Source organism: Eublepharis macularius, chromosome 8 (genome assembly GCF_028583425.1).
Source record: "Eublepharis macularius isolate TG4126 chromosome 8, MPM_Emac_v1.0, whole genome shotgun sequence".
In the NCBI taxonomy this organism is placed as follows: Eukaryota; Metazoa; Chordata; class Lepidosauria; order Squamata; family Eublepharidae; genus Eublepharis; species Eublepharis macularius.
The window spans coordinates 140,621,589-140,636,027 of record NC_072797.1 but is presented as its reverse complement, the minus strand read 5'-3'; the positions used below and the strand labels follow the sequence as shown (position 1 = coordinate 140,636,027).

General features: G+C 46.6%; 1 protein-coding gene across 2 annotated transcripts in view; it reads right to left on the bottom strand.

Moving 5' to 3' along the window:
• The window catches only part of RBPMS (RNA binding protein, mRNA processing factor), a 131,091-nt gene that overhangs the window by 44,468 nt on the left and 72,184 nt on the right, over positions 1 to 14,439 (bottom strand). For both annotated transcript variants that reach the window (XM_054986904.1, XM_054986903.1), the window contains exon 5: positions 1,678 to 1,831. In XM_054986904.1, coding sequence (XP_054842879.1) covers positions 1,678 to 1,831 — 154 coding nt within the window. The remainder of the gene's footprint in view (positions 1 to 1,677; positions 1,832 to 14,439) is intronic.

Here is a 14,439-nt window from a genome sequence, read left to right as displayed (position 1 = left end):
GGAGCTTGGTAGTCACCTTTTGCTGCAAGACCTGGAGGAATTTCACAGCTGGTTTTGCATGAGATACTTGATTAGTTTAGTTTATTGGATCTATATCCTGCCCTCCCCGCACGGCAGCTCACAACAACAGCTGAATACAGAATTTAAAATACACTTAGAACAATAATAAGACATATAAAACCAATCAATAAATAAGGTGTCAATACTCATCTAAGAGGCTGTACTAAAACCATAAAAAGTAGATAGTGGGAGGCAGGGCTTTTTTTCTGGGAAAAGGGGTGGTGGAACTCAGTGGGTTGCCCTCGGAGAAAATGGTCACATGGCTGGTGGCCCCGCCCCCTGATCTCCAGACAGAGGGGCGTTGAGATTGCCCTCCGCACCGCCAAGCGGTGCGGAGGGCAATCTAAACTCCCCTCTGTCTGGAGATCAGGGGGCGGGGCCACCAGCCATGTGACCATTTTCAAGAGGTTCCGGAACTCCGTTCCTCCCTGTTCCTGCTGAAAAAAAGCCCTGGTGGGAGGGTGGAACAGTCACTCTCAGGGCAGCACAGCAGGGGGCACAAACAATCAGGGGGGAGGAATCATCAGCCTCAACCAAAGGCCTGGCGGAACATCTCAGTTTTACAGGCCCTGCAGAACTGCAACAAATCTCACAGGGGCTTGGTCTCCATCGGGAGACAGTTCCACCAGGTCGGAGCCAAGGCTGAAAACACTCGGGGCCCTGGTTGAAGCCACACAAACTTCCCTTGGGCCAGGGACCACCAGCGGCTGCATGTCAGCTGAGTGCAAGGCTCTCCAGGTGACGTATTAGGTGAGGCAGTCCCGCAGGTGTGTCAGTCCCAGTCCATTAAGGGCCTTAAACATCAAGACCAAAACCTTGAACCAGATCTGGAATTCAACGCGGAGCCAGTGCAGCTGGCGTAGCATTGGATGGATGTGTGCCCTAAATGGTGTCCCCATAAGGACACGTGCTGCTGCATTCTGGATCAGATGCCATTTCCGGATCAGGCCCCTGGGCAGCCCCGCGTAGAGCGAGTTGCAGTAGTCGAGCCCGGAAGTGACAGTTGCAGTTGAAAAGGATAATGCAGCCACCGTCACACTGGTTCCTCCTTCATACTGCAATAGACTATGGGATAACAGCAATGGTCCAGGGCTCCCCAACATGTTGCTTGTGGTCACCACGGCAACCTCCAACACCTTTTCTGGCACCTACCAAGCACGTGAGACCAGGTGAAGCTCCTGCCCAGCAAGACTTCCGATTAGCCACTGGAAAGGTGATTGGCTGAGCATATTAAAATCAAGTTGTTTCAGCGGCAACTGCCACCAGTGTTGGTTTCGTTCTCTCTCTCACTCCTCTTCGCCAGTACATGTATTATTAATTACTCTTCTCGTACCCCACCCTTTGCGTTCCCTCCGTGTGTGTGTTTCTGGCTCTGCCTTCCATGACTGCACCCACCACTATGTGTCAGAACGCCAAAGGTGCCCACAGGCTCAGAAAGGATGGCGAGCTTTACAACAATTCCCCCTTTGAAGTGGCAGCGCAAACAGTACAAAAATGAAGTGCTTAAACTTCCGATGTTTAAAAAAGCTAAGCATAAAGCGCCCTTTTTTACCGAAGACTTGGCTCCTGAGAGGAACATACCGTCACTTATTATTAATGTAACTCACGCACACTTACATGGGTCCCTGGTAATGAACTGAGGTACAGTGTTGGGGGCAGCTGGAGCGCTTGGATTTGGCGTTCCCACTAATTTGCTCTTAGCCATCTTCGTGTTGGCCTTAGCGAACTCTAGCCGGAGTGTCTGAGGGATTTCTGGGTCAAAGCGAATTCCCTTTTGTAGAGGAAGGGAGAAAAAGATAATGTCAATTCTCCATTTAAGACAGCCCACCCGCCTCAAAGGTAGGTGGTAATAAACAGACAAGACTACACACAGCATTATATAAAGCAAAATAGTTCAGAAGCGGGAACAGGAACTCCTTTAGAAAGGGACAAACAGCGGATGAAAAATACACTCTAGGAGGCTGTTACATCAACGGAAATAGTTGAACAGATGATGATGATGATGAACAGATGAAATAGTTGATGACAAGATCAATCAGACAAAAAAGCTGGAAAGGACAACACAAGAACATCATAAGAGGACACAGAGAAGAACCAACTACCCACCTCGCAGGTAAGATACAACTGGCTAGCCTACTGTGAGATGCTGAAGCACTAAAAGCTAATGAAATGTAAAATTTTATTAACTGAAGTGGTACTTCCTCAACTCAAAGAAGGAACAATATCTATCTAACAAGCTCAGGTCAAAGATCTGTTCGTACAATTCTAGGCAGCTTTTGATGAACAGAGAAAGGATTCTGAGGAGGTCTATAAAGAGTTTAGAGATCAAAATCTAGCCAGAGAGGCTGAAGATGTTAGCCCAAAGAGACAGATACCAATTATTCCTGCTATCTAGCACAGAAGTGGTAAGCTTACAAATGCATGTTAATATTCAGTGGTGGAGAGTACCCTCAAGTCACAGCTGACTTATGGTGACTCCTGGTGGGGTTTTCACAGCAAGAGACTAACAGAGGTGGTTTGTCATTGCCTGCCTCTGCAACCCTGGTCTTCACTGGAGATCTCCAATTACTAACCAAGGCCAACCCTGCTTAGCTTCTGATATGAGATCAGGCTCACCTGGGCTATCCAGGTCAGGGCATGTTAATATTTGGGGGGATAAAAATAATTTTTAAACAAATATTTTATTTATTTTTATTGCTTACAGTCCACCTTTCTCACTGATATTCAAGGTGAATTACACAATGTAAGTCAATGCAATCTTAAAACAAAAGCAAAACCTTTTAAATATAAGCATAAGAATTTGTATACACATACTATAGCTTGGACACTGGGGGTGGGGGGGTAAGGAACTAGGAAGTCCTGTGTGGTCCTTTACTCCTAATTTATACCCAGCAATTCACTGATCTCTACAATTTGATTAGTACTCTGATCAAAAATATTTATGACTTTACCTAGCAGTCTCAGAAGACCTTCCACCTTGGGAAGGTGATACACGTTTGCCCAGTAACTACTACCAGCCCTCATTTCTGGCTGGAATTACTAACTTTTTAAGATCCAGAGGAGTTAGCCGTGTTAGTCTGTAGTAGCAAAAATAGAAAAGAGTCCAGTAGCACCTTTAAAGCTAACCAACTTGACTGTGGCATAAGCTTTCGAGAATCACAGTTCTCTTCGTCAGATACAACTTTACTGTAGCATAAGCTTTCAAGAACCACAGTTCTCTTCTTCAGATGCAACTTTACTGTAGCATAAGCTTTCGAGAACCACAGCTCTCTTCGTCAGATGCAACCATCAGGCGAAGAGAGCTGTGGTTCTCGAAAGCTTACGCTACAGTAAAGTTGGTTAGCCTTAAAGGTGCTACTGGAGTCTTCACTTTTTAAGGAAGCACTACAAAGAAGGGCAACCACATTGCAAAGGAGAAGGTGCTTATTCCGATCAGTGCCTGTCTACAAAAACCTTTCATAGCTGTCTGTAAGGGAGATCCAGCTTGGATTCATAAGCATTAACTTATCTAAACATTTAATTATCTATTTATTTACATTATTTATAGTCCGCCTTTCTCGCTGTAGTCAAGGCAAACTTCATAGTGTGGGATTAGCATAGTCAATATCAAGGGCATTTCAATAAAAAGTTCAACTAAACAGTAAACACATCAAGTCAAACATTTATCAGTTTCTTTGTAAGTTTCAGGCGATGCAATCCCAAGCGTCGCCTCCCCGCGGTTGTGCAGGCGCCTGCGGAATGCTGACACCGCTCGTTCCCTCCCAAAGGACTTCTGCACGCGTGCAATGCTGGCTTGACAAGCTTGGCCAGGTGTGGCCAGGAGGGAACGCTTCCTAGTTGTCCTGGCCATGCCAGCGAAATCCAGCAACTGCAGGGCAGATGCAGCTGACAGCACCGTGCGGGCAGGGAAGGGCACAGCCACCCCGCAGGCCAAGCCAAGTTGGCTGTTGCCAGCTCCCAAAGCTACTCCTTCGCCCTGCTGAGAGTGGGTGCACAGGCCAGAAAGCCCCCGCCATAGGGCTTGCCGCACCCAAGAGAGGCGCCTGCCTCAAGATGAGCCCTGCCCTGCGGGGGGGGGGCTTATGGCACCCACCCACCCAACCCCCATTTCGGACAAGGGCCAGGCTGGCAGCTGAAGCAGCACTTGCTCACAAACCGCCCCCCCCCCCACTGCTGCACCGAGAAACATGCACCCCCTCCAGGAAAAATAAGGCCAGAAAGGCAGCGGGACCTGCCAGGGTCGCAGCTCCAGCACCTGGTTCTCAGGATCAGCCACCCAAGTCTCAGAGCTGCTACTCTAAGTGGATTGGTAGCTGCCGCAGCTGACATCATATGCTCTGCTAGGCCGATTGGACAGGGTGACTTTTCCCTGACAATGAGTGCCTAGGGACCAAGCCGTCATTTTTCATGGTGTGACGTTCCACTGCTGCAGGGGGCATTCTCAAGCCTGAAATGGCTTAGGGAGCTAACTTGCAACCCGCCCCCCCCGGCACAAGGCTTTACGCCGCAGATCTGCCCATACCTGTCTGCAGTGGCCAGGCACAGGTGGGGAACCCAGGCACAGCAGCGCCGAACAGAACCACACATGTAAATAGGGCTTACACAGGCATACCAAGCAGATACGCGGTCATGGGGGCTCACTGGTTTCCAGAGTACTCCCCCCCCCCACACACAGGACTGCACTGTTAGTTCCTCACACTTGGACTGGACAACTTATATTAAAATCTCCAGCAACCCTCCACGCACCCTGGGCCAGCTGTTTCCTCTCTCCTCTTAGTCTACATCACATACTCTTGTGAAGTTAAAAAGAACTGCACTGAGCTCTTCAAAGGATGGAACAAAAATGGAAGACAGACAGACAGACAGAGGTTATATCCAGCTTTAAATCAACTCTTTTCTTGTTATAGCAGCCAAAGCACATTTTACGAAGTTTCTAAATACTACATGGAAAATGTTCATTTAAATCAACTACTTAAACTGATCTTTTTCCTTGGTGATTTAAACCAATCTATCCTAATCAATATTAAACATTAAGAACAATCCTCAGTTTTAAAGGAGTAAGTTTCACAAGGATATACAATGGTACTGAAGATTTTTTAACAACAACAACAAAATAAGAACACGTATCCAGCAAGAATGCTACAGGTGTATTCTTGCATGAGGTTTAAAGAATGAAAACGATTTCATTACCGTTGTGAAGCAACATTTACACAGCACAGTTCAAGTACTGACATGCCTTATTTTATCCCTGCAAAGCAGGCCACTTATGAGACCCGTATTGCTGACGGTGGAGCTGAGAGTAACGGCTTGCCCAAGGTGACCCAGTGCATTCATGATCAAGGTGAGATTTGAAGCAGAGAACCCTCAGTTCGTAAATCACCTTCTTACAGACTCTTAACATGACCAACTGCTGATAACTGTTAGAGCTTTCCATGAAATACACTGGAAACTGTATTTTGAGGACCGAATCACACAATGCACTGCAAGATGTATGAACGATGCACTCTCAGAGAGAAAACTGCCACCACATGGAACTCCGATTTGGATTAGGGTTGTTAAATTCTAAACCCATTTTCAGGAACGTACTGATACAAGGAAGAGATCTGTACGCGCACACACACGGATAGGAACTCATATGAACATGCCAAACTCTTCCCAAGGACTTAATCACAGGTTGAAAGCCCGGTTTGGTTTACTTGCGTTTCAAAATCCAAAAGATCTCCTCGTGGCAAGATTTCTGCACTTCCCTCTGCCACTGCAGCCCACTAAGCTCCCAGGGGGTAGAGGAGAGCAACCGATCTTGAGGAAAAGCATAGGGGGCAAAGCAGGGGGAAATATGCAAACACCATCACCCCTTCTTCCAAAGACAGAAATGCCCTTAAGGGCTTTGGAATTCATTGGCAGGGTACAAGCCAGAATATTTTGAAATGCTTATGAAAACTGAAGATTACTAATCAAGGCACTGTTTTCTCCCTTAATTTGCCAAAAAAAAATCTTACTACTCTATCTCGTGTGCAGACAGAAATACTGTTGTTTGCATGGGTATCCCAAATATAAATTTAAAGGGAAATGATCAATCCTATGCTTCAAATTTATGTTTTCATAGATTTGCGTTCGGCTCAAGAGCACAACCTGACTCAAAAGCAGCACCTAACAGTTTCCACGTGCTGTGTTTCAGTGTAGTCCACAGGATATTAAGAGCTTGGCATGAACAGGTAAAGGAGAGGGGCACAGGCTGATGTTAGGGATTCAAATGATAAGAAAGGGGGGGAAATAAAAATGAAAATGTGAGCTATGAAAATGTGAGCACTCGGGGAGGGAGTTTTGAAAAACGAATAGACAGAAAGCTTGTGCGTGCGCAAGGGGGAATAAATGAAACTCGAACACGCCATTCTCATTTTCATTTAAGCTCACATACATCCCTGGCATCTAAGCTTTCCAATACCCGCAATAAGCTAGAGACAAAACTTCAGGTCCATTAAGAGGGAGGGCAATTGAGAATGACACAAGGCTTCCACTAATGCTAAGTTACTACAAAGAGTAGAAAGAAAGAGAGGCTGGAGGCTAAGACTGCAGAGAACCAGCCCTGCAAACTGAGTGGAAGGGTGCGGTGTGCGCCACTGACTGGCACACCTGCCAAGAGCTGCCTATTCCCAGTCTAAGCTATACAACCCACCAGGTACCTTTTAACTCCTTCTGACTAATGATGAAATTCCCAGTGCCACAACAGCAAATTTTCCAGAAGGGTGCTTAGAAGCTGTGGGCAAAGTTACATATCACATCCCAATGTACGTAACAGAGCCTAACCTATCTCCCCGCCACACCCCACAGACAGAAACACGAGTCTCGGGCCTCAGCTGCTAAAATCCCAGCAGCAGCAGGGAGAAGTTGCAGGCTGGGGAAAGGTTAAGCGGCCTTCGCCCACTACGAACTGTGCCTTCCCAGCGGCACTTTGCCACAGACAAGCGGTGCTTAGCGTTTCCATACACAAAGCTGCTGGCTATTTCTAACCTTACAGGACAGCTGCTCAACAACACCAGAATCACATTGCAGCAACTGATATTTCGGCTCCCTCCGGGCTTCCTCGTGAATTAAAAGCTTCGGTACCAAAATAGCTGCAAAACTGTGGGTGACTTAAAGCAGCCGTAAGAAGTCTGAATGTCTGCAAAGGAGCCCACTGTGGGTAGCTGTGTTGGGTCTGCAGCAGGGATTTCATCCAGTGGTACCACAGAGACCAACAAGATTTTCAGAGTGCAAGTTTCTGAGAGTCAGCGCTCCTTTCTTCAGAGCTTACACTCGAATGCTTACACTCTGAAAATCTTGTTGGCCTCTAAGGTGCCACTGAACGAAAGCCCTGCTGCACAATTTCAAACATGCGTCTGTGAACCACACACAACCTGTTTTCACTCATAAGCAGTATTAATTCCGTATTTATGAAATACTACCTATATATATAAATCCAAGAATCTGTACAAAGCAGTCGACGCTACAGGCAATCCTGATGTGTCTACAAATTAATACTGCAAATAATTCTTTATACAAAGCACACAAACAAAGTAGATTGGCACTTTCACTTCTGAAATAATGGCTTGGCATAATTTTACCCTGGAAATTGCTATCAGTGGGCAAAATAGCAAGCTTTTTTCTGAAGATCAGAATATTCTTCCTCCTTTTTGTAATCTGTAATCTAACCTTACTTTGTGATGCTGGGTCAGTTCCTGAATTAGCATCATGAAAGGTGGGAGAATGGGGTGGGTGCGATTCACAGAAAGGCTGGGTTGGACCAAGACCAAATTCTACAGGGGCAGAATGGAACTTTCCTGCCTACCCCCCCCCCACCTACAATCATTGATTGCCACAAAATGCTGCTCGAAAGGGATAAGTGAGCCTGAGAAATGACATAAGGAGAATCTACAGGGGGAATTAATAATGGCTGTAATCTCCATTTGAATATTGACAAATTTTGAGAAAAGTTATGTTTTTTGTACTCTGTAGTCCAATAACTCTTGTAGCACAGTTTCATAGTTTTTTTCTGACCTTACCATTCCCTCCCCTCCCTTTTTCTTCTGTACCCCTCCTTGTTTCAATAAAATAAAAAAAAGAAGAAGAGGAGGAGAATCTACAGTGGGAGGGGGGAAATCTAGTTTGGTGTAGTGGTTAAGAGTGGCAGGACTCTAATCTGGAGAGCCAGGTTTGATTCCCCACTCCTCCACTTGTAGCCAGTTGGGGGACCTGCCAGAATGTGTATTATGCAATAACTACGATTGAAAATGAAGAAATAGAAAAAGAAAAAGAGAAAAAGAAATACATGAATGTGAACGTACAAGTGATGTAATTACTAATGGAGCTCACTCTGGGAAGGAGCACGGCGGTGGAGGGTCCCAGCCAGGTTGGGGAAGACAGTTTTGCTGTTCAGTATCCAACAGCTGCCAGACTAGTCTCTTCTTAAGATGCTTATTTTCTAAGAGTCTCTCTAAATGAGACGCCTCTGCGCGTGTTCATCAAGTGTAGGGAGACACGATGTTAGCCAGGAAGCGTAGTTTAAAAAGACAGAGCAGGCAGAGATCACTCCTCAGAGGGTTTGTTAATTTCATCTTCAACTCTCAGAAGGTTATCAATTTCACTGTGTGGGATTGCAACCAGAGGGCAGCGAGGAATGGAAATGGGTTGGAGCTGTCTTCCAGAGCCGGGCTTGGATCTGGAGAGGTTATAATGGCTGAACTTTTCCTTCTGGCATTTCACAGCCCCTTCACACAGCTCCAGTGTATAGCAAAGCCATTGCCCTGCTGCCAGCTCTGCCTTTTTAAACTACCCTTCCCAGCTACCATTGCATCTCCCGACACATGTTCTTCATGTGTCAGACATCTCGTGCAGAGAGACTCGAAGCGTGGGAAAGTTTTCCCCCCACAGCAAAGTATTTGGACAGTCATACCAGTTTAGCAAAAAAGGCTGCCCTTTGACTTGTCTGACTCGTGTTATTGTGTGTACACGCGATAGAATCGTGGGTGCCATGTGCATTGTATCCCAGGGCCACTATTACTTGAGGTAAGGACTGATCTTCAATGGGTCTCTCCCCAATTAATACTTTCCTAGTTAATTTCCATGGGGAAAGACTGCTCTGGCAGCCAGCGAGTACAGCAAAAAAATGACAAACCAACTCCCTAGGAGTCTGAGCCATTCAACAAAAATAACACCCCTTTTATGTTCCAAACTGAAGTCCCAACATCCTTTTAAAATCTAGGCCGTTTAAATGACCTAATTTGTTTGGCAGCGAAATCCAGGGCCATAGGCTTTAAAGCAAGTCACATTCCGAAAACATCTTTAGCATCAGCACCATATAAGGTACTCTGTATCCTGCTCTGCTCCACTCTTATCCCTGGAGATTAGGAGAGCCAAAAAGACACTGTACATAAAAATGAAGACATAAAAACAGAGGGAGAAGCCAAAGTACTTACTGCATGCTTCTATCCAAGTCTGAAATGATTACTCTCTGAACTCAAAGAGATTTTTACTTAGAGGTTCATTAATAACAAGATTACCTCTGTACACAAAGAGAGCTCTACTGGCCCGGAGAGTAACTCTCCCCTGCCCTCGCTCTGAACAATCTCTTAAAATGGGAAGTTCCACTCTCTGCCTTGGAAACAGAGATGTCAGATACCTAGAAATTTCCAAACCTAAATGTATTTCCCTGCTAAAATGGCACAGAACACATCATGTATAACTCTATTAACACGTAAAACTGTGCTAGCCCAGTATGTTGCACGTTGACTGAGTGCGCAGGGATGCAAAGCAGGCACAAGGGTGCTAGCCCCACTCCCACACAATCACCAAGACATCTGCTGGATGCAACAACACACAGGAAATGGCCCCGGGATCAGCAACGTTGGGCTTTCCAAACCCTGCCGATCATGGGTCAGGAGCATTCGCTTGGCTGCTTTCTTCACACAGCCAGACCCTGCAGAGGACTGGCAATCTGGCAGAGGCACGCCATGTGCCCTCATGCTCACTCTCCCTCCCCATGCATTCAGCCGACACATGGGGCTGTCATCTGTCCTGGACTAGAATGTAACAAGCAGGCTTGCACACGGTGGGGGGAATCCCATTCTCCTTTCCCCTCACTGCGCTGTCCACTTGCCTGGCCAGCCGCCTGCCCGCCTGCCATGCCCCCCTCTGCTTGCTTCACATGGGGAGGGGGCAGTGGCTCCTGCTTCCCCCTTGCCTGCTAACCTGCAGCACCATCGTCTCTAATTACCTGGCCCCGGTGGCAGTAGTGGCAAAGGGTGGGCGTGGCTTCTTCTCTCCCCTCCTCCTCCTCTCCCACATCCGCCTGCTGTGTTTTACCAAATCATCTGGAATAACTAAGTTCTCGTCCTCACTGATACGAAGATTAAGGACACATTAACTACATGCTAATAAAGTGATAGAGCATGAAGGTGGTGGAATGGGGTACACCCCTCCAGATTAAGAGGGATCTTTGAAAAAAAAATATTCTATGTAAATTGGAAAACTGGGACAGCATTAAAAAGGGTTAGGCTACAACCTCTCCCCCTGACATGCTAATTTTTTGGTTGTGGAAATCTTTTACATGGGAAAACATTAAAATGTGATGTTCCTCATCTGCAACAGCACATCACAATTCTACCACCTCATTCTACTGTCTGTAGCGATTAGGACTGATACTCAACAGCCCTTAACATTCTGGACTCCAACTGGCACATTCAGCTTTTAGCAGGTTGTTTTGGGAGAGGTGGGGCCTTTCCTGTAAGCAGCCAGCCTGGCCTCCGCCATGATTAATAGCTATTTAATAGCTACCTGTGATATAAAAATCACAAGGCCCCTGGATTAAATATGGTTTGGTTTGCAAACAGGGGAATTCCAGCTAGCAGTTGCTGAGTCCCGTCCGGGAGATCCAGGCAAGAATGGAATGCCAAATGCAAATACAGAGTGACTAGCGGTGATTAGTTTACAACTCCGGGTGGAGCCAGAGCAAGAAAGGTCCCGCAGTGTCTTCCCACTTAGCACATTCCTTTCCCTCCTTCCGTGATGAGATCTCCAGCCCATGATTGAGGAGAAATCAATTAGCATTCATAAGGTGGGAAAGGTAGATTCCACAACTAAATTCATCAGCTCAGCTCTTATGGAACCTGTTAACAAACTGCTCCTTTTGTGCAGTTCCAGGAGAGACTTTGCATTTTCTTTTACACACCCCGGCAGCAAGCAATCAAGGTAATCAAAACTTTGTTATTCCCAGGAAATGACCATTGGGATCTTTGTTTCAATGGCTGGGAGGGCTCTCCCACCTCAGGGCATGTTTTGCCCAATAAGAATAGAGACCCTTGCACCATTCAAACTGAGCATGCTTATTGGATCCGAAGTGCTGTTCCCTTGGGGAGCCTTCCCTAAGTCTCTCTCTCCCTGGTCGAGAACGCTGGCATTGCAAGCTCTTTCTCCGCAGACTTCCCTGCTGTCTGGATAGGTAATTATCACCCTGCAATCACTCAAATCTATTCAACTTTCACCACTGCTTTTCCTAGGCATCTTATGTGTTGGTGTACTATCTTGCGTGTGTGTGTATGAATTTTTCCCTTTTAATAAAAATACCTTTTAATTAAGATCACCAGTCTTGTCTGCATCCCTGGGAATGGACCCTGTAAATTTTTGGTGGAGATCCCGTTGTTACCCCTCTCGTATAGCCACCTTCCTTGCCACTAATTCCCCCACTTACTCGCAAGGCGACCCATTCCCAGTAACATTTTCAATTCAAAGGGTCATATTTTTCTGCATAACTGGGAAGACTTCCAATTATTCAGAAACCCATAATTTAGTTATGGGTAGCCCCATTCTGATGCTCTATTGATAAGCATTAACAATTAGGGGTATGCACGTTGGGTTTCCAATTCAGATAAAATACCCGAATTGGACCCTATTTGTAAACGTTCGGGCTTCCCGAATTGGGGCCAGCATGGTGGCCCCAGTTAAGAAATCCCGAATCAAAGCTTCCCTGAAGCATTCGGGTTTCATTGGGAAACTTCAGGGCAACTTTAAAGGGCGCCTTTCCTGCCGCTTGCAAGCGGCAGGTCCCTTTAAATGATCAGCTGTCAGGTGGTGGGGGGAATGCTGCTTGCAAGCGGCAGGTCCCTTTAAACTATCAGCTAGTAGGCGGCAGGGGGGGTCGCTTTTCAGCCTCCTCTACTGCTCTGCAGGCCCACGTGGGGACAGAGGAGGCCAAAAACGCCCTTCCTGCCCCTCAAATGGCTGCTGTGGTTGCCATTTGAGGGGTGGGAAGGCCCTTTTCAGCCTCCTCCACCACCCTGCAGGCCCATGCCACAGCAAAGGAGGCAAAAAACGCCCTTCCAGCTCCTCAAATGGTCACCGCAGCGGCCATTTGAGGGGCAGGAAGGGCCTTTTCGGCCTCCTCTGCCCCCGTGCAGGGCCTCCACCACTGCAGCAGCAGAGCCAAGGTAAGTGGGGGGCTGAGGCTGGGGGGTGGGGCTGTTTAAAGGGCCCTGCCATTTGCAAGCAGCAGGAAAGGGCCCTTTAAACTATCAGCTGGGAGGTGGTGGGGGGGATTCCCCCCTGCCGCCTGCCAGCTGATAGTTTAAAGGGACCTGCTTAAACTGGCCCTTTAAAGGGCCAAGTAAGTGGGTTGGAGGGGACGGTAGCTAAATGGGGGGTGAGGGGTGGGTGGGTGGGGAGCTGGGAGAAAACCTAGGCCCCTGAATCACTTTGGAATGCTCCAAATCTTTATGGAGCATTCTGAAGTGATTTAAATACCTGAACACGAAGCAGCTTGCCGCTTCGGATTTTGGGTATTTCCTAATGTTTTCCTGCTGAAGCAGGAAACCTGAATATTTTCGGGGTGTACACCCCTATTAATAATCTGTTAATTATAACAGACTGAAATGGGCTACCACACACACACACACAAATCAATGCAAGAATATGCTACAGAGAGTACATTATGATCTGAAATTATGAACTGGGCTCAGTATATACCACAAACACACTGTAAGTGTACAAATTGCTACTGGAAACAGAAGGGTGGAGTGAATGGACCCTGCAGGGCTACTTATGTTTCTATGACCAAGACAATGAACCAAGGCAGGGTTATACAGCTAGAAGAGGATTCTCATTAAGTTCTATGGGACAAAGTTCTATGGGACAAAGAAACCAGGATAAAATTGGCAACCTTACAGCACACTGGGGGCACAGCAAAGAAAGCAGCCATGTACCCTCATATCTTGTCTGAGAGGCTTTCTAATAGCAGCAGCGAAGATCTGAAATCTGTAGGGATTTCCTCTGGATGCACAAAATCTTGTAAAGATTTCTAGTTAAGTCTGGCAACACATTCTACTTTCTCATGCTTAAGCCCCCCCCCCCCAATGTCTGCATGTAACGGCTCTATAGAACACAGGAAAAGGTCAGTTGGTTTCACTAGATTTTTTTCTATCTAAAATTTGCGAACCAAACTTCCATTTAACCCTACCAGGAAAAAAACTGTTTAGCCCTATGAGTAAAACAGTTCCATTTTCTTAATTAGAGAAATACATTTTATAACAAATACCCATCACGTTCTTGTACAGAAAGCTTACAAGAACCGTCTTATTGTCGGTGTTTAGAAAACATATGCTAAACTTGGCTGAACTTTACAAGCACCCTATAATATCTGAGAATCTTACTGGCAGAACACAAAAAGCAACATCTTCTCCACTGATGCCACTGTGAAGGAACACCGGTGGTGGGGTGCGGGGGGAGGGAAGAATACTAAACACAGAGCAAGATCAAAATTGGAAAGGGCGAGTAAAGAAACAGCCCCAGTCCCTGAATCATGGAGTAGAAGTTCCTGCCAAGTTTAATTAGCTACTAGTCAAATGTCTCATATTATATCAGGCACAAAGCAGAAAGTGGGTGTACTATATATACTGTCAGCATCACCTTTCAACCCGACATAGATGGTCCATGTAGCCCAATCTTGTCAAATTTTGGAAGCTAAGAAGGTTCAGTCCCGGGCAGTATTCGGATGGGAGACCACCAAGGATAGCTACACAGGGGCAGGCCATGACAAACCACTTCTGAACGTCTCTTGCCTTGGAAACTCTACAAGGTCGCCGCTTGGAAGACCACTCTCGCTGGGGTCAGGCCATGAGCGCAAGGGGAAATGGGCAGATTTTGCCTGTATGATAGTGCTTTATTTTTCTCCATTGGATTGAATGTCAGCCATTCCTTTGGTGAAAGTGAAGGCATGAACATAAAAAAAATGCGGGATGGAGAAGCTACATTTCCCACAGTTTTTTTTAAATATATATTGTTCAGCGCCTGCCAGCAGGCCCCAGACGAGCAGCCCCCCCAGCCTCACCCCGGCCCTCCTTACCTCGGTGG